Source organism: Protomyctophum parallelum, assembly GCF_964188405.1.
Source record: "Protomyctophum parallelum genome assembly, chromosome: 3".
Lineage (NCBI taxonomy): Eukaryota > Metazoa > Chordata > Actinopteri > Myctophiformes > Myctophidae > Protomyctophum > Protomyctophum parallelum.
This window is the reverse complement of record NC_139698.1, coordinates 38604945-38626075: the sequence shown is the minus strand read 5'-3', so window position 1 is coordinate 38626075 and position 21131 is coordinate 38604945. Positions and strand designations below refer to the sequence as shown.

General features: G+C 42.0%; 1 protein-coding gene across 5 annotated transcripts in view; it reads left to right on the top strand.

The window, feature by feature from the left end:
* Positions 1 to 21131, top strand: part of col14a1a (collagen, type XIV, alpha 1a) — a 594115-nt gene that overhangs the window by 148922 nt on the left and 424062 nt on the right. For all 5 annotated transcript variants that reach the window (XR_014569038.1, XR_014569039.1, XM_083761059.1 and 2 more), the window contains exons 37-41: positions 2100 to 2153; positions 9494 to 9589; positions 10026 to 10079; positions 14796 to 14849; positions 20565 to 20618. Coding sequence is in view for 3 of the 5 variants with exons in the window: in XM_083761059.1 (XP_083617185.1) it covers positions 2100 to 2153; positions 9494 to 9589; positions 10026 to 10079; positions 14796 to 14849; positions 20565 to 20618 (312 nt within the window). In the remaining 2 variants the exon portion in view is untranslated. The remainder of the gene's footprint in view (positions 1 to 2099; positions 2154 to 9493; positions 9590 to 10025; positions 10080 to 14795; positions 14850 to 20564; positions 20619 to 21131) is intronic.

The window sequence follows — 21131 nt, the reverse complement described above, 5'->3', positions numbered from 1 at the left end:
TTTGTCCTTGATAATTTATTCCCTTCCACTCTCCTGTACTGCTGTTATGAAGTCTTTTCCCATATCCCCCCCTCTCTCTTCTCTCTCTTCTCTCTCACCATCTCTCTCTGCTGGGGTACTGAGGTCCAGGAGTGTGAATCAACAGTGGTGTGTTTGGAAAAAGTAATTATGTGGAGATTCCATTTATCACAGCCGATTACAATTCCCTCTTCTCTTCTCTGGCTGGCTGGCCAGATCCACTTACACATCCGTAGACCACAAGCTTTAACCTCTTTGCCCCTTTCAGATATTTATCTGTCTCTTACTCTTAACATCTCTCGTTTCATTCTGGTACCAGAGTTCTGCAGTGCAGACAAGTGTGTTCCTCTTCTGTGAATCTGTGATTTTGTCATTGTCTTTTGTCTGTCTTCCCCTTCTCGTTTCACCATCTAGCCTGCAAGTATCAGTGTATCTGCAGTGTCACACATCCTCTTTTCTGTCATTCCCTCTTTCCTCCTCTTTTTCCTACATTTTCCAATTTCTCTCTAACTCTTGCATGCCTGAAGCTTATGGACACAGCTCTTCTCTTGTCTCTCTCCTTTTACGTCTCTTTATGCCATTGTCTGCCTCTCTGTCGCTTTTCCCCCTTCCCTTTTTATGTGTGTTTTATTTTCCTTACATCTTTCAGAAGAGCAGACATGTGGATCTTTCTGTCTTCTGTAGATAATCTCTGTCTGCCCCCAGAAGGTCTCATGGCTCAGGCAGTAAATGGGGTTTGGATGACATTATAACTATAACAGATGGATGTTGATGAATGGTTCATGTAGATATGATAACCAACCGCTGTCAAGCTGCTACCGAGTATGTATCCATTTGTGTATGTGTATGTGTGTTTGTGGGAGGGTTAACGCATCCCCTTAGGGAAGCTAAGAAAAACAAAAATGATATCAACATCACTGGCCTTTGCTGAAATTTGAATGCGATGGGGAGTTGAAGGTTGGCTCGCTTAAAATGCATAACGTAACTTTTGCTCTTTGAATCACATTTCCGATTTCTCCTTTTCTTTGTGTTAATATTTCTGTCTCTGCGTGGCGCTTATCAGAAAAGGCACCTGGAGAAATGAGGAAAACTGAATTCCTCCATTGGGGTTAGTTAGATGTTATCACATCTGAATGTCCCTGCCCTATAGTTGCCTTTTTCCACTCAACATCTTCATGATATTCTCTGTCCTAATGTTCCACTCTCCTCCTCGTTCTCTTTTGCCAGATTTATACTTAGTTGCGGACCAGTGTCACATACCCAAAATAGCCGATCTACAAGCTCACAATGTATCACATTGCGACGCGTTGTTAGCTTGTAGATTGTATTTCCGATATGCGACACCACCATGCAACCAAGTATAAATCAGACTTTTCTTTGCTACATATTCGTTCTGCTCTACCTCCCCCACACCCTTCCTGCCACCATCCCTCCTATCCCCTGTGGCCATATAGGAACTACCTGGCCACCCTCTCGGTCCCTGGGGAGACCTATTAAAGCAAACACAGGAAGAGGATGTAGTATCACAGATGGTTTGATGACTAGCATATGTGTGCGGCCTGGCCTCTGAAAGCCTGGGGCTAGTAGGGTCAACTGAAGGTTTAAATCTCCCCGGGTCCTCTCTGCAACAAGTGTACTTGCAGATGCAGTCAAATTGATCGGTAAGCTGCAGAACAGATCATAAAAGGCCACCATGAATAATGCAAAAATACAGAATGAAATGCTTTGGATGTTATTAAATGTTTTAAGGGTTTAACTTTATTGAAACAGGCAGAGGTGCTGACCCCGGGGCGCCCGCTGGCCTAGCGGTCCAGGCGCATGCCACATATAGGCTCTGTCCCGTTCATGACGACCTTTGCTGCGTGTCCCACCCCATCTCTCTCCCTCTTTCCTGTCCACCTTCACTTCAACTATAGACGCAGAATAGCCAAAAAACTAAAATAGAAGTGCTGACCCAGAGACAGGGGTCGATACTAAATGCTACAATCTTTTTCATGTTCCTTAGATGCAAACTGTGCACTTTTGTGTGTTTTGTAACATTGCCTGTCTAGTTTCAGCTGTGGTTTTGAATTGTTTTCCAGGGTGGTCCCGGCATCAGGGGAGCCAGAGGAGACAGGGGAGAGTCTGGCGTGACGGTCAGTAAAATAAAGTTACTTCATATTCTGTTGTCACAATCTTACACCATCAAGTTCCGGGGAAAGGAATGCTCAGTTTCAAATATACTGAGTAGTCTAGTATCGACCCATACACATGATTTTGTTATGTTCCATTTATGGGTCCATTTGTACACTTGAAGTTCAACTATAGTATAGTATAGTATAGTATAGTATAGTATAGTATAGTATAGTATAGTATATATCCTTAGTTAAGGGCCACACGTGGTGGGTTTTATATATTTTCTGGTGGTTTCTGTGCCCAGTGGTCATTTCATCATTAGTTAATAATTACTTAAGCCTCAATTAATTATTTGTATTAATTCATTAATATTTACTTAAAGGTATATTCAGTGATTTCACTTAATTCAAATATCACTTTTCTTTTTGTTTTGTTGTGATAATCCTCCCTACTATAGAGCGTCGCAGTCCCGCCCCCTCGAGAGACCCGGAAAAGAAATCGGCGTTCATTTTCCTCATAGACTTTTCAGAAAGTATTTATTTAAAGACGTTTACGCCGCGGACAAAGCCAATCGTGACAAATCATGACAATAAACACAATGTTTTGGGCCAAACAAATAACACTTTTTTTGTTGTTTTTCTTCTTATAAATTATTTGATCGGCCCAAAACATTGTGTTCATTGTCATGATTTGTCACGATCTGAGTTGGCTTTGTCCGCGGCATAACCATCTTTAAATAAATACTTTAGGAAAAGCCTATGGAGAAAATGAATGGAAAATCATTTCCTGGGCCACTCGTTGTTCTGAAAGGGGGAGGGACTGCGATGCTCTATAGTGTGCTGACCATATAAGGAGTTCCTCCCTGTCCCCAGTTAACCTCTGGGGTCAAATTAACCTTAGGTTTCGTTTTTGGCTGGGTGGCCCAGCCTTCATCCAATCATGACAGAGAGGGGCCTTCCACCAATCATGATCGATCGAGGGCGGGCCTTGGTGTGTGTGCTGTTGGCCTGTTGCCACATCTTGTTACCGGGGCGGACTAGGGGGTTTTCCAAATCACCCAAATCACTGAATGCTCCTTTAACATTTAGTTCATAATAACTAAGTTATATACATTTGCTCCCTGTGTCCAGTTAGATTAACACACAGGATTGTACAGTGTATGCTGTACTTTATCTTTGACTTTTAAAAGTTATCCAGGAGTAAAAGTGGGACCCTGCAGACTATAGAGCTTGTAAAAAAAGGAAATTATAGTTATACTGATAGCCTCAATGTTACTACCTTCCACAGTCCCACACCACTTAATACACACCTGCTATTGATTACACGGCTACTGCTGACATGTAGGGAGAAAGCAGTATGGGTTTGTACTTTGTGCAAATACGTTTTCGTTTTCTCTTTTAGTAAAAATCTTACAAAGGCTTTTATGTGCAGAGTAATGCTTCATGGCTCCCTGAGAGCCCATTTGCCCACTGTATAATTCCAGTGAATGCATGTCAAATCAACATAGTTTTAGTTGTCTTACTTCTGTAAAGATATGAGTTTTTCATCCGCAATGCAAAGCACTGGTTCTAGAAGTGGGGTCTGTGGAACCCTGGGGGTCCCTGGGGGGTTAATATAATGTAGCATCCAATTTAATTGAACCGATTTTACCCTATACACATCTACACTATATGAACATAGTATAGATCGGCTCACAATGCAGTGCATTGGGGGCTTGTAGATTTAAAAAAACTCTTGAAAGAGTTCAAGAAAGATCAACAACACAGATCTTGTATGGGGCAGTGTTGATTTAGACAGATTTTTTAATATATATTTTTTAATCATAGTCTTTTGAATACAATTTCATTTAGATTTTGTTTTGTTTTGTTTTTTCTGGGCTTATTTAGCTTTTATTATAAATAGGACAGTAGGCTGACAGGACATGGGGAGATAGGGAGTGACACACAGCAAAGGCGGGATCGGAACTCAATGTGACAGGCTACATTGTAGCCTAGGTGCGCTAGCGGCCCAGGCCTTAGATTTAGTCTAGTTTTAGTCAGCTAAATATCATAATAGTACAGCGGCTAACAGCCATATTGTGAGAGAACCTTTCACTTGGTGATACAAGCGTGAAATTTGGCATGAACATTCCTCTGGGTCACCTCTTTAACTTTTTTAACCGAGCCAGCGAAAAATCCAATATGGCGGTCATTTTTCAAGATGGCCGCCAAATAAAAAAGGGCTTTTGTGGCGGTTCTGGACAACCATCCAAGAATCCAATATGGCGGTGCTATTTCAAGATGGCCGCCACATCTAAATGTTAGCCTATGTCTACATTTCTTACAGATTTTTTTAATATATTTTTTTAATTCTTTATATTTATTTTTAATTTTTTTGTCATTATTTTTAGTTTTCATACTGAAAATGGTAGCATGCTAATGCTACCATTTTCTAATGCTAATTAGCATGTCAGCATTATCATGTTAGCATGCTATGTTAGCATGCTAGCATATTACCATGTTAGCATTAGTATGTTAGCATTAGCATGCTACCATGTTAGCATTAAGTTAGCATTAGCATGCTACCATTTTCAGTGAAAAATAAAATAAATAAAATAATAAATAAATAAAATATAAAGAATATATATATATATAAAAAAAAAAAAAAATCTATCTATAATGGTGAAAATTTTCCAAAAATTTGTAAGAAATGTAGACATAGGCTAACAATTAGATGTGGCGGCCATCTTGAAATAGCACCGCCATATTGGATTCTTGGATGGCTCGGTTAAAAAAGTTAAAGAGTTGACCCAAAGGAAGGTTCATGACAAATGTCACGCTTGTATCACCAAGCGAACAACCGTTCCAATGATCTGCTATATTGCACGAATTTTGTGTGCGTGTGTACATCTCTAATCCACGTAACTCGAGAACCGTTCGCCCCACCGACTTCAAATCCGACACACACGTTCCACACACCCACAGGGAGTGCAGTGCCCGGTCTCGAGTCGGCCGCACCCATGGTTGTCCAGAACCGCCACAAAAGGCCTTTTTTATTTGGCGGCCATCTTGAAAAATGACCGTCATATTGGATTTTTCGTTGGCTCGGTTAAAAAAGTTAAAGAGGTGACCCAGAGGCATGTTCATGCCAAATTTCACGCTTGTATCACCAAGTGAAAGATCGTTCCTATTATCTGCTGTACTATAAGATTTTAGTCGAAATGTGGTGTTGGCAGGCCGTTATGGCGTCGTAATGCCGGCTTTTACACTTGGTTGCATGCTGAAAATAGAAGATATACAAACTCACAACACATCGTTTTCAGAACGGAGCGCAACACCCGAGCGTCTTTTAGTTCTACTGGATCTCTTCTCCAATCTGCACTAGTCCCTCCCTAACATTGTAGTCTAGTTTCTATTTGTTGACGAAATTTGTCAGATACTAGAGCGGTGCCCTTGGGGCCTCTACAGCGATACCCGTTGGGCGCTGGCCTACTTGGAACGATGCAAGTTGGAATTGCATGGCCTACCCAGATATTATGTCTGTGTCCCTTTTATGCCTATAGTATAATGGAGTTCTTTGTCAGGCATGCCCAAATATGGAGTCTATGCAGACGTCAGAATGATGTTAGAACAGGCCATCTCCCTATATGGACCCTTGGACCTTTTTGGGGCAGTTCTGGACAGCTGTGGGTCCGACCGACTCGACACCGGGCACTGCACCCCCTGTGGTGGAGTGGAACGCGTGTGTCGAATTTGAGGACGGGTGTAAAGTACAGGATATGGACGGGCCCACCCAGAACTTGAAATTCACCAGAATTTGGTGTAATCCCTCCCCCCCCCCCCCCCCCCCCACACCTCCATTGAAACAATGAGAGTGTGTAAATATACACCATGTGTGTGAAGGATATAGTTCTGTTGCTTTTGGAGTGTGGCACAGTTCTCTCTCTTACAGGGGTGAAGCATGGCACACCGAGGCAAAGCCGAGGTGGTTAAACTCCCTGAAGGTGAATTATGTCCCGACAATGACCACCTAGCCAGATATTATCCCGCTTATTACATGGCTACCTAACATAAATGAATACATTGACCCAAAACACAACAAAAAAAGGATTCCATAAGTTTGCGCTGGCTGCCTCAGCCCAGCTGCAGGGCTGGAGCACTGTCGGAAAACAAGGAAGTGAGTTGATCAAATATAATCCATTTTCGGGTACTGCTTCGTCTATTTCTCGCTCAAATGTTTTCAAAAACATTTTTGAGAGCAATGTTTAGCTGTAAATGACATTGTGTGTCACTAGTGTGTGTGTGTTTACATGGCTGTCATGTTGGAAACAGCAGTAAACTAGAAAAAGTGCCCTTCTGGGCACAGGTCTCCACCAGGTTATCCACAGATCCGTGCAGTTAGAGGTAAAAACACTTTTCGGCCAGTTATAGCGCCACCTTGAGGCTGAGTTGAAATTGTTCATGTGGCATTTTGTCCTGGGCCTAGTGGGAATGTGGGTGCACAATTTCACGGAAATCACGCGATGTGTTCATGATTTGCAGCATTTTGTTTGAAACTGAGCACTCCTGTGAACTTTGGAAGCCAATCTTAACCAATCAGGATGGAGTCTGAGAAATCTGAAAGACCGGTTTGGTTGAATGGCTCTAGAGAGACTGTGTACCAATTTGCGTGATGTTTGGACAAAATCTGTAGGTGTGCTGTGCAAAAACTTGTTTTGCACAAAGCGGCCTCCTGGTGGCGCTATAACAGGCCGTTCTGGAAAGTTTGGGGCAGAGGTTCATCGTTGGCATCCAGGGAGTGTGTGTGAAAAATTTGGCATCGACCGGGTTAACGGTGGCCGAGATTAGCTGCTCACGGACGGACGGACGGACACACACACACACACACACGGACGGACACACGGACGGACGGAGTGCAAAACATACCGCGCAGCTGGTGCTCAGAGGGTTTGATTAGGCAGAGGTCTGTTATACAGCGGAGCGGTCATTATGATGAGATAACTCACAGCTGAATTAAGCGATTGACCAATCAGAATCAAGCATTCAACCAAGCCATGTAATAAACAGTGTTAATTTAACTCTGACAATAATAATGTACCCTTATATCGTTGCCGTCAGGTGTAAACCTCTGAACCTATGTCCATTTTGCTACAATTTTCACTACGTTTGTGTGACACTCTTGTATGATATATAAGGGCATAAATTAACAGCAAAACATAGAAAGTTCATATATGGAGATTTCTGCCCGACTACAACAATATTAACACTCCAGATTTTACTTGCGTACTCACACATGCACATGCACGAGCACATACACGTATGCACACACGCACGCACGCACACACGCACGCACGCACGCACGCACGCATGCGCAATTTCATGGTTACTTTAGCTCACGGCTAATCATAGCTTCTGTAGTTAGGGCGGTTGTACTTCCTTTGGACAGTTGGTGCTGAAGTTGTATCAATGTCAGAACTACTACAGGCTTTTCATCTTTCATGTGTTTCTATTACGATTAAACCTTTGAATACTGTACTTTCTGTCAACTGGGCATCAGATTTCAATTCTTCCATTACCCAGAGCGACTTATAATAAGCAAGGCAAACATCAGATACATAGACAGTGTATATGCCTCAGAACACATACAGTACATCAGATACAGAGACAGTGTGTATGCCTCAGTAAACTATCAGATACAGAGACAGTGTGTATGCCTCAGTAAACTAGGATTACATGGTACACCAATAACCTATCATTCTATCAGTCTAAAGTCTAAACAATATAAATTATATATAACATTTTAAATCTGTACATTGAAACTATAGGATACCAGGTAAATAATGAAACTAGCTTCCATCTAAATATCATGTTATCTAAACTACATTTTTAACCTTTGCATTCATCAAGACTACATGTAGGTCAAGTGTTTTACGGGCTAATATATGTACATTTCACTACCATTGGATCCATGTATTCAATTTGGTATGCCTCGCTATGCTTTCTTTTTATTTGGGAAAGACATCAAGCAGTAAATCAATACAGCAGAGCAGGGATGAAGGTTACCGTGGCTATATTACCGCTGGTGAAACAATAAAACGTGCAGTGTACATGATTGAAAGCACTCACTTCTGCCTCTTACTGCTTTGCATCTTCAATACATACACATTGATCCAATGAACCATGAAGTCACTGGCATAACCTGATTATAGATTAATTGACACATGCCTAACTCCATTTTCTGGAGTGTGGAAACGGTCAATACAAATGACTAAACCGCAAGCATGTTGTAATAAGGTTAACCTGTGTTTAACTTCCTGCGAATTGCTTGTGATGATAAAGTGGGCTGCCAAAGGCAAAGGTGCTGTTTCGATAGTTGGCTGTGGCTCTAAAACAAAACTATAAGATAAGATTTAACAAGACAGCTAGGGGAGGGTAACATCTTGCATGTTTATGTTTTGTTATTGTGCTTGACATTGCTTGCAGTTTGAATTAGATATCTAATGTTAAAGAAAACATCTTCACTGACATTTATATATCTCATTATAATACCTTTAGATGCAACTTGTCCCTCCCAGTGCCCTGCAGCTCAGCATCAGCAGTGGTGGCTGGTCTGAAACATGAACATGAAATCTGTACATTTCTTTTACCTAATTCGACCCAGATGTGGTTTACTTTTCTTCTGTAAACCAGGAAAGAAAAGGGTAGCTGCCGAGTCAAACAGAGTTAAGCATCAGAGTCGTTCTGTATGATGGCTCTGTTGGACTTAGACTCATCACTACTGCAATGAGCATCACCACAGATTGCAGAACAGTACTGCACACATGGTTGCATGCAGCATTATGCTGCAGGCAATGTGTCCCTCTTCACATAGTCTTTGGAAACACCACAATTTTAACCACAATTTGATCCTGTCATGAGCGAGATCCCCACAAGATCATTTATCAGGTTCAACTTTATAATGTTCCAGTTGTGTCTGCTACTCTGCTCATCTTTATTTTTGTTTCATTACTTCAAAGTCAAAGTCAAAGTCATACAATTTGTCACACACGTTACCGCATTGAAATTTGTTCTCCGCATTTGACCCATCTCTTGGAGCAGTGAGCCGCAGCCAAGGAGCGGTGAGCTGCAGCCGTGCCGCGCTCGGGAATTATTTGATTAGTAGATTTGACAAACACTAAAGAGCTGGAGAGATGGGGAGACCCCTGTTACTGAACAAACAATCTATCGCAATTTAACACTTATTATTTTAACAAAAGGAATATCTCTTTTAAGCCTGATGGCTTGTCAGGAATTTGTGTAATATCTATGAACTGATGGGCAATTTGGGCATCATTTATTAACCATCTCAAAAGTAGAATTAACATTTGTTGTTGTCCTTGCAGGGACCACAAGGCCCAGTAGGAGGGAGTGGCCCTCCAGGACCCCAAGGCCCCCCTGGACCACAGGGACCCAGTGGGCTGACTATTCAAGGAACCCCGGTAGGAGATTGCATGCATGTGTGCGTGCTCGCTTGAATGCGTTCGTGTTCGCAAGAGGGTATACAAAGCAGTAGTTATTAGCAGTTAGATATACCTCAGTAGTCAGTACAGTACCATTAGTTTCCCTCGTGTTTTCATTTTGTGAGATAACAAAGGGCATTTGGGTTAGGAGTGTAGCTGGAGAATGAGTTTTGGGGTCTTTGCCAAAATAAACCGACAATTAATGATGAATCCGTTCAATCCAGTTCCAGACACATGTAGGACTTTTGCCAAGCCACAGTAAAGTTGTTCTAGGGGCCTGTAATGGCCTAACATTCCCATGAATACATGCCATTTCTCGTGCCTTGTTTTCCCTGTTCCTTGATACTCATCTTTATAGTCAAAGCTCCATTTGAATTATAATGTCATTGTTCATATTGGTTTTTTTCTTCCTCAGGGTGTTCCTGGAGAGAAAGGGGAGATTGGAGAGGCTGGTATACCAGGGCCTATGGTGAGATAGTGTAGTGTATGCCCTCTTAAATATGAAAAAAGGACAAAGGAGAATTCTGTGCACGCACGCACGCACGCACGCACGCACGCACGCACGCACGCACACACACACACACACACACACACACACACACACACACACACACACACACACACACACACACTTTACATCTGTGTGGTTGATGTACGAGTCAAAGAATGTTTGTCTTCAGAGTGATCTTGAAGTGTCAGAAAGGCAGTAATAAGATGCAGAAGAGTCCTTCTGTAAATATATATTCTTAAATGCAGTGCCACTGCCTTGTGTCATGAAGATGAATGGCGTGCACGTGCGTGTGTGTGTGTGTTTTTGGCTACTACAATACACTGCAATTCAATTGTATGTTAAAACTTAAACATGTTACAACAACAGTACGACTCACGAGAAGAGCAGAGTTGAACCAGTTTAATTGAAAACATAATTTATTTACTTGTTCTAATGATCGGCCCTCAGGTGTCAAAGGAGATCAATGTGCAGGGGTGAAGGCGCTTCCACACACACTTTCACTGCAGCAGCAGCAAAACATAAATAAATAAAACTCGACCTTTCCTGGTTTGGCCTGTTCAGACTTCACCTCTGAACTACTAGCATAGCCAGAAATATAGGGGCAAGGGGGGCCTTGTATCCTTGTCTATCTACTGGAAGCGGTGTCCACTGTTTTCATTTTCAATGTAGGCCTACTGTAGAACTTCTAACCACTCCAATCTGTCCTACAATTGTGAACTGGGTTACAGACCCATAAGAGTCCATTTGGTTCCAAACTATCATTTAGCTGACCCCCTGGGACTCCCTCAAGGACCCCTGGGGGTCCCCGGACCCCACTTTGGGACCCACTGGTATAACCAACCCACACTCACAAAAAGCCATATTTCAACTTGTTATTTGGCAACCCGCCGGACTGATACACAGAGACAGTAGCCCAAGAAAGACACTTGACCCACATTTTTCAAATAGGCCTCATGGTGACGCTACACTGGCACGTTTACTCTTGAACAATACAATTGAAATCCCCCATACTGTATAGGCCGCAACGTCCATGTAGATATTACTAACTAGGTGTCACATCGGATGTGGATCTGCTGCGTCAAGGCAGGTTTCAGATACATCATTGGACAACAGAGAGAGACAGGGAGGAAATGTGATAATTATTCTACCTGTGGTTTTTGTGCTCCATTTCCGTAATATAACTTATGAAATCATATCTTATATGTTATTTTTTAAAGATGCTACTCCAACTCCATGCAGTAGTATTCTCTCAACATGAATTCTGTAACGTCATCATGTTAACATAATGCTTAAAGGATATTTCACTTTCAAACATGTCTGGGGTCATCTTAACGTCTACTTTTGAGAGCACCCCAGACAGATACAGTATTTAGATAAGACACACCCCCTTCCTATAAGTTAATTGACATCACCTTCTTCACCCAATCGCTCTCCTCCTGTCTCACTATGTGTCCGTACCATCGCAGTCTGCCTTTCCTCACCACATCCACTATGGCCTCCACTCCCATTCTCTGACTCAGCTCTAGTCTGCAGTTCTGCACTGGTCTTTCTCTCCCTCCGTGACACACTGCACATCCATCTGATCATCCGCATCTCTGCTCTGTCAGGGCCATAGACTGTAAAAAATATGGACAAAGCGTTCCCCGGATCTAACATGAACGTAAAATGAAGCCTGTAATAATATGCTAATTCCTGATGTAAGTCGCCATCTTTGGTACCAGCTGGCCATTGGCTGGCTCCGTTTTGTATACCAGCTGGTCATTGGCTGCCCAGACAACGAGGCGGGACTTCCCCCCTTCTTCTCCGTTGGTTTTTATTTTGACTCGAGTGGGAGGGGAATCCCGATCATAGACTGTAATGGTAGCCACGCCCCTCAGAACATACGCGATGGTTTTTTTTTCTTTATGGTCATTTTTTTAATTAATGGGACCATAATTTTCCAAAAAGAATATTATGACATTAGAAATGAGACTTTAAACTAGTGACTGGAAGAAGAAAGTATTCATGACCATGTTTATTAAGGTAATACAGTCTAGGTGAAGTTGGGCCAAAATACATGGGCCTCTATGGAGCTATGGGGCTTTTTGGGTCCGGTCCAGCGCCACAACAGGCCATTATATGAACTACCGATTTCAAATGAGGCTTCACGAAATATCTGGCTGACTGCCCCCCTGGTCAGGGCCCATATGTCTCACTTCCATACGTCATGCATTTCACCTGCTGACGCAGGCAGAGTACACTTGCCCTTTCATCTTCAGGGATGGGGCCTTGGATGTTAGAAATGGCATGTGTTCCCTGAACGTCTTCCATCCACTTCTCACCCTTGTGGCGAATACGACACCAGGCATATTCTGGAATGTGTCTGAAATGGCAAATGATGTTTTGCTGATTAACAAAATACATAAAAATAATAATCAGAATTGTTTGATCTTGAGGGGGGAAATTGGGGATCGTAATTGGGAACAGGAACAGTGGCAACGCAAAAACATGTATTGGATGACTTAATTGCCACAATGACTAAATTGAAGAAAACAAGGTTACAGCATATTGGCTACTCAAAAAAGAGACCATGCTAATATTGTCAGTAGCAACAAGCTTGTTTTATTTTGAACACATCTTCTATACAGTATATAAGAGTGAGGAAGTTGACAACCTTGTGTCTCATGAGAAGAGAGAAACCAATCCCAGACCAGCTCACAATCACATTCAGTGAGTCCCTGTTGCACCACTATCATGCTGCATAGCATTGTCCTATTAATAAAAGCTGCAGCCTTGTGCTGCGCTGTTAACAAGTAATAATGTGTTTTGTCAGTAGGGGAATGTGTTCCGTGCGTGCGTGTGTGCATGCGTGCGTGTGTGCGTGCACATGCGCAACTGTACATGCACGTTTTTGCGTGCATGCCAACAGGTGTGTGCGTGCGTGCGTGCGTGCGTGCATGCGAGCGTGCGTGCGTACTGGCTCGGTAGGAAATATTGCAGCTTCCAGGGCCCTGCTGTAATATACAGCACACCACAGACAATATCTCAAACCTAAAACATCCATTACCATCTCTCTCTCTCCTCCTCTGCCCGACTTTAAATCATTCCTCCCCCTCCCTCCCTTTCTCTTTCTTTCCCTCCCTCTCTCTTTCTCTCCGTTCCCCTCTCTTTCTCTCCGTTCCTCTCTCTTTCTCTCTTCCCCTTCCTCTTGTTTTCTCTCTGTAGTAAATACAATGTAACCTTGTCATCAGCAGTCCCCTCTCTATGTTTTAGTCTGACAGTGAATAATGCATCAACAGCAGCTGCAATGTATAGCAAAATATGCGTGCGTGTATATGTGCGTACTGTATGTCCGTTACTGTACAAAGTTTCTGTCCTTACAGTAGTGTGTGTGCGTGCGTGCGTGCGTGCGTTAAGTGGCTAAGTAAGGAATGATTTAAACTTTGTCTCTTCCCAGATTTCACACAGATGTATGAAGTAGTCCCTCTTACCCTTTATCTCTACCACTGACACCTACAGCTGTGTGTGTGTGTGTGTGTGTGTGTGTGTGTGTGTGTGTGTGTGTGTGTGTGTGTGTGTGTGTGTGTGTGTGTGTGTGTGTGTGTGTGCTCGTGCGTGCGTGCGTGCGGACGGACGGACGGACGGACGGAATGTAAATTACATTAATGTGTTCACTGCCTCTCGCAATGGACTTACAAAGTGACAATGGGGCAGCAGAAACTCAACATTTACATTTATTTAAGTTATTGAAGATTACACTGAACATTGAATGACAGCAATCTGTTCAGAATTACGTGTTACTAACATTGGAGCTCAGCTGGGAGGGTCACGCACATATTGAAATGCTATAACATTGTAACTTGACGTTTGTTTTACAGTGGTGATAGCAGCATTAGTTTTCAATGTCTTCGTATAGCCAGTCTACTCTGGTTGCACTGAATGATGTCCTTTATTAAATCCCTTCCCCCATTGTCCAGACAGAGAGAAGGATGAAGAGAGGTAGGGCAATAAGCCTCCTGGCAGAGATTTGCATTATACTACTGACTGAGTGCTACTTGCTAGTTGTTGGCTCCTCTGGTTAGAGACCCCTACAGACCTTAACTGCCCTACTTTATGGGTCCTCCACTCATATTGAAGTAGATATAAATCACATTAACACATTCACTATCAGCACACTGCAGATGAGTGGATGGGAATGCAATAACGGGGTGACCTGTGGGAAAGAGGTTATATAAGCCTTCATATTGCTTTATATGATGCCTCATGTCAACAATTATAAGGCATTATAAGTGATTTATTATAATACTTAATAACGTCAGGTCTCACAGTTTCTCATAATTGCTTTACACAGGTTAAAGTCTCATGAACATCATGGTGCTTTTAGTGAATGAATGGAGAGTGTCGTTATGGTACAGTATGTCATAAGATTTGACTGGCAGCATGCACAAAAGGTTTAGCACTGAGTGTCCAGACAGACGAAAACACAACCTCTCGCCCTTCCTTAGGCTGGCAGTGGTTTGGTGTAGAGGGAAAAAGAGCAGACCAAGTACAGAGCCTAAGTTTACTAAGTATTGAGAGTTTAAAATCTCTCTCTCAGCTAAGGGGGTCCTTGTTGTGAAAATATATATCAGCTGATACTTGCTTAAATGATCTCTCTGCTTTAATAAGACATCCACCTTGTCTGTCATTTCTCAGGGTGTTCCTGGGGGTTCAGGCACGGCGGGGAGAGACGGGCCACCGGGAGCAAGGGTAAGATTCACCACACAGAAAGATAAATATACTAAGTATATTAAGTATTATTATTACATAGTATAATCAGAGTTAAAGTGTTGTGACATGGATCTAATATAGGGTTATTTATGTATACCTGCTGCAAACTCTTACACACATGGTGAAAAACAAAAAATACATAATTATGTTCCTGTTTTGTTGTTGGGTTTGGTATGGTTAAAGTTAGGGTAAGGAATTGGGAAGGGCGTTCACCTTTACCAATGCCATCTGACTCCTGAATATCCACTGTTCGTTATGGTGAGACAAAGGGTTTATGTATATAAAATGTACATCAGTCTGTGTATCAGTTTAATTTTCTGTCAGCAGTGCCAGCTTGTCTGTGATTTAAGGTGTATACTCATACTCACTATGTGCAGTGAAATGTTGGTTTGCTAATAGATTTCTGATCAGGTCCAAGTAATAACTTTGAGTAAATTGCTAAAGTGGTTGCCGATTGCCATCTGTCTATCTGTCCTCACGGCATGATTGAGTGCCAGAAAGCTCATCTGCTACATTTTATGTCCACTCGTAAAAGAAAATTTACATATTTTCAATGTTTGTCTGCATTGGCTGCCTTTCAGAAGCAGAGCGCACTACTGTTCTCACAATAAACAAGATTCCATTCGCAAACTGATGTCAGTCAGTCCGTCCGTCACTATCACGCCCTAACTAGGCTGGCCCGAGGCCCCGCCTGGCCTTACTAATTAGCACACATTTTGCGCGCTACCTGGCCCGAAAACGCCCCAAAAGAAATCCATATATGGGCATTCCCAGACCTGTTTTTTCAGCCCTCAGGGCGTCTTACTTAGATGTATCTCACTGGTACAGTATAGATAGGCTACTCAATCATATTTAGCTGTGCTCTTGATTGTGACAGGACGCCGAAAGGTCTGAAGTCTTTTTTTTAACCATAGAAGTCCTAATAATTGGGCTCAGAACTAGATGTGACTTTACACCTGTTGTTCTAAATCAGCCATCCCACATGCCTTTGTCATTACAGCTCTGGTATATGGGAGTTTACCTTCTTATATCCTTGTGGCCAACGGATGCAACAAAGGCATGCCAAGCAGTATGCTACTCAGAAATAAATAATACCTTGTCCTAAAATCCATGGCTGTCATCTGTTCTTTTGAGCCTGTCACACAGGCCATTAGACAGCACAAAGTAGTATGTGTACAATCACAACCGTGATTGAAGCAGGTCATTTTTACAGCACTCATCTGAATTGTAAAATCAGATGTGCGTTTGTCTGGCTGATAGTGAAAAAAAAATGCTTGGCCAATTTAGCACTTAGCTGGCCAGTTAAATCTGTCTTGGGGAACAATTACTTTCTCCTGGGTGTTTTATCAATACTTTTCAAAGTCACATTGTTGTGTGATAAATAATAGATAATATTTGTAATTGGGAGTTTATGATTTCCATTGATTTTGCTATTTTGTTTTTACTTTGCCTCTAGCCTCGGTAGTCGGTACCCAGGCTTTTATTTTCGTTCGCATTCGGCTCAAAAATGAAAGCCTGGGAGAACAAGACACATTTCCTGGTGTAGGAGTGGGAGTGAACTACAGTGCAGACTGCAGAGGGGCGTCACTCCAAATATGGTGACGTCAGTTTTCTCTGCTGTTTTCTACCAGGGAGGGGAGGGGCGGAGGGAGGCAGGGGTGCGTGCTCAGATCAGTGAACCAATATTATACAGCGCTTCCTCATCTATGCGCTACCCGCCCCTCTAGACCAGAAAGCACGCTGGCTGGGCCAGCCTACTTTGCCTCTAAACTCACCTCAACATATAGCACCATGAAAAATGAATAGGCCTATTGTAACTAGTCAAATTAGTATAACTGTAGCTAAACAGAAACTATGTAAAGCCTAATTAATTTATACGTTGTTCTTTCAAGCTAACAATTTTATCAACAAAACCAATTATTTTTGATGTGTGAACACAGTTGGGTGTTGCTGGTGTTCCTTTCACCTTGTGATGTTTTTGTCTGTGGACATGTTTTTTCAGTGTGATATAGCGTTACAACAACCATGCAAGATGTAGTCATGAAACGTTAAAGGGGTGTTAGTTGAGATAACAATTAAGGCCAATTCAAAGTGGTCTGACCGCCCAAGCAAGGGTGCTGGAAGTAGTGGGTAAAATTATACTGACAAGCTGTTACCATTAGCATTTCTCCAATATGCTAACAAAAACACTGGTATCCCCCTCCCAGAAATTGTACATCGGTACTGTCAGATGTTGGTTTTCTTCGGTCTTCATTCAATGTATGAATGAAAGAAGATGAAAGAAGGAACCTGAGGTATCACCTCTCATGATGTGCATGCACCACACATGTTTTAGAACCATGGGTATGATGTACTTCAACTCTGTTGAGTGATTGATCATACCCTATCTTCTCGCCAATTCATAGTCCCACCACAGCCCCAGCTGCAGAGCCTATTAGTGGGTGTAACTGGGTAGCGTTTATTGTGTGACACCAGGTTGTCGTTCATAACATTAGGCTTATACAGTGTATTCTTGTGATATCATGTATTTACATCACTGGCCTTTTTATGCCTAAATTTCCCCCAAATACATTTATGTAACATCTAATACCATTTCAAAGCAAAACGTATGACCTTCAGATTCTAAAGTAGGAGATGCCAAACCTCTGCTCCAGACCTCATTCAGGGTTAGTTTATATAGTGTTTCATGCCGTGACTGCAGCAGACGATATTATGGCTGAGCTTGTATACTGTACTGTACATGATGCATAGGCCTATGTGTTAGGAATATACAGTATTCATTTGAAAACTGAAGTTTACCATATGATTTTGGTAGAGCTCAAGGCTGTAGCTAGTATGGGGAGTGTTTTTAAATGTCGCTCCACAGGGAAATTCCCTACTAAGCACTGTGGTGCTCTTCTTTGGCTTACAGAGAAGACTTTGAAGCTTTGCTATTAAACCCAACATTATAGCCCAACTGTACACGCTAAACCACCACACAGCTATCTGAGGATTAGAGTTGGTTACATGGCCTTGCCATGCCTTTAACCTAATTTACTTGCACTTCAAGGATATTAAGTGTACGGCTTTATCTGCAGCTATACCAATATCAGTTCAAATTCATATGATTTTCTTTTTCAACCAATGGCACAGTCTAAAATGACAGCCGGATAGACAGTGCGTCTCAAAAATGGTTCCAGTCTTATTACGTATATGCTCATAGTATGGTCTGAACTCAAATGAGAGGATTATCTGAGATTATACTTTTTTCTTCATGGCTTGCCCTGCTTTTAAATTATGCTTATAGGTTTGATTGCCTTTAATACTAGGGTGATGGAGCGGTCAAAATGATCAGCTTTGAAATGTGGAACTCGATAAGCTATGAGCAGGAAACTCTAGAGGGCTCTCGTTTCATTTATCTTTCTTTCTTTTAAATTTTTCTTTTTTTTCTCATTTCGTTTCTTGACTTGTCCTACATATTTCATGTTGTATACAAGTGTGTCTCTTTATAATTCTAAAATGTTTTTCTGGAAATGAAATAGCCATGTCTGGGGAGTTTGAGTGACACCCAATGAGTGTGAGATGCTTTGAAATTATTGTCAGGTGTATTATAACATGAAAAACCCAGAGAGAGATACCAATACATGCTTTTTGTGTATGGTTATAGTGATATTGTATGCTATTGTACCAAACACCAAAGTATCTGGTTTTCCATTCATTTAACTGACAAAGCAAACCGAAAGCTATGATGTCCTACTGATTTCAACCTCTACCAATACTACCATTAGCTATCGTTCCCTCAAATAAATTCAGATGCAGGCGGGGAGTCGGATGAAAATTCTTAACCCTTCAATCATCGATTGTATGTATGTATTTACCGTACTAGTACATATTCAGAACTGAAAATGGCTCCAAATGTAATGTGTACAGGGACAATAATAGGCTGTGTCTGTGTGCAGAAATCACACAACAAGGTAATTCATTCAAAGGTCAGTCTGTGACACAAACTAATTTATTCCACAATTTTGAATGAAATATGAGGTGCACACTGTGCCTGTCCTTTTGTTTTGCCAATTCCTCAACAAAGTGCATCTGCAGCCTGTCACTTGTATTCTTATTACAGTATGAGGTATTAGCTGGCACCTTGCTGAGTGTGCGCTCTTTCCCCCTCTCCAACTTTATATTAAAATGACTCATCTCAGTCACAATGAGCTATTGAATACAGCCTGTGTAAGATCAGAGCAGTACACAATAAAATAATTAGTGTTCATTTAACCACATTAATCCTAGCTTACCTATTCTGATTTACCCCAAAAAAATGTAAATCACGTTGTGAGTTGGTAGATTTGGTGTAGCTGTAAAAAAGGAGCGGACCTAATAAAGCTCTATATTATAGGTTTTAAGTAGTTAACTCAGAGAGAGTGTACAAATGTAACCAAATGGATGAGTCCACTCAGAGTAAATAATTTATACAGTAAGTTAACGCTGAGTATTTTACTTTGTAAAAGCCATCCAGGCATGCACACTTACAGTACACCTTAAAGGTGTATTCAGTGATTTCACTCAAAAAACCGTAGGTTTCGTTTTTGGCTGTGGGACCCAGCCTTTCGTCCAATCAGGATAGAGAGTCAAAAACAAAACCTAAGGTTTTTTGACCCCCAGGGGTTAACTGGGGACAGGGAGGAACTCCTTATATGGTCAGCACACTCTATAGTAGGGAGGATTATCACAACAAAACAAAAAAAATAAGTGATATTTGAATTAAGTGAAATCACTGAATATACCTTTAAAGGGATTGTGACATTAAAAAAAAGGTTTTGGAATTGTTCTTATTTTTTTTAGGTTTTCTAATCTCAATTGCACCCAAAAAACATGAACTTTTAACATTCAGTAGATTTTCTGTGATCTGGGGTTTTCTGGCTCAAACAGGTGCTCAGATTTGCTGGCAGTAAGTGATGTAAGACCCTGCAAATCCCATATATGTCAATGGGATTTGCCAGCAGATGTCACTGTTTTCACTGTGTTGCCTGTTTTCATTGTAGCTCAAAAGGCTTCCAAACCCCAAAGAAAACTTCAGACCACAGAAAATCCACTGAATGTTCAAAGTTCAGGTTTTTTGTGTGTAATTGAGGTCATAAAACCTAAAAGAAAAAAGAAAAATGAATGTCATAAAACCTTTAACGTTTCCACAGATAAAAGTACTGTATAATATCTTCTAATAACTTCATATATTGTACACGACACGTGCTGTACACAATTTCCGCTTATTCTTTGTCACACAGAAATACATGAACAATTCAGCTAAACATAGACATGAATAGCCTTTTCCCCTTAAACAGTTTTACGGGCATTGCTGTTTTTTTCTTTGGACGCCTGCCCTGCAAGATGTCAGGCACAGCCTTGTCACCAACTGTGCCAAGGCCAGTTCCAGAGGCCCATTAGGTGGGTTTAATTGGGGCAGTATTACAGTGTGACACCACCACGACCCCAGTGGAAGGGACTCTGATGTCACTTTCTGGCTGAGCAGGTTTTTTGTAACACACTCATAGTTTGCCAATGACCTTGGCTAAGCAGGAGAACATCCAAACTACTGCATGGTCTTCAGTTGATAGCTCTGTTTCTTTTTGATCCATATACTGTAGAACAAATTAGACATGGATTGTGCAACATGTTCCTTGTTTTTTGTACAGTGTGTAACTGTTTTCTGTAATTCAGGGTCTAAGAGGTAAAGATGGACCACAGGGAAGACAGGGCAATACAGGACCTATGGTAAGTCATCAGTCCTTTATCTCTGTGGTCGTGTATGGGCAGATTCACACTATGGTCCCGGGTGCGCACTCTGGACCACTTGGCAGATATTGTGGTAGTGTGAATGCTACATACCGTTCCCCGGAGCGGATCACCCAAACATTCAGTTGAATGAAGTGTACTCGGGTGTGGAAGAGTCAAGGCCAATGTGAATCATGGCGAGCGGGAACAGGCAATCGTATTCGGGAACAGTTTGAATCAAACAGACTCAGTGTGAATCTGTCCTATATTCTATGGCAGGTCAGACACATTGCGAACGCAGTGATTGCGAACGCACTGAGCACTAACTATGAGACCCTGCAGATCGTGTCTGTCTGTCTGTCTGTGTGTCTGTCTGTCCCGCTGTGACACCACCCGCCCGCCACCAGAGGGCGCAGCTGTAGCACGCACACACACACACACACACACACAAACGAGCTGCGTTCGCTTCCCGCGTTTGCGCGTCCTACTTGTAAACTCAATTGACTGTCTGTC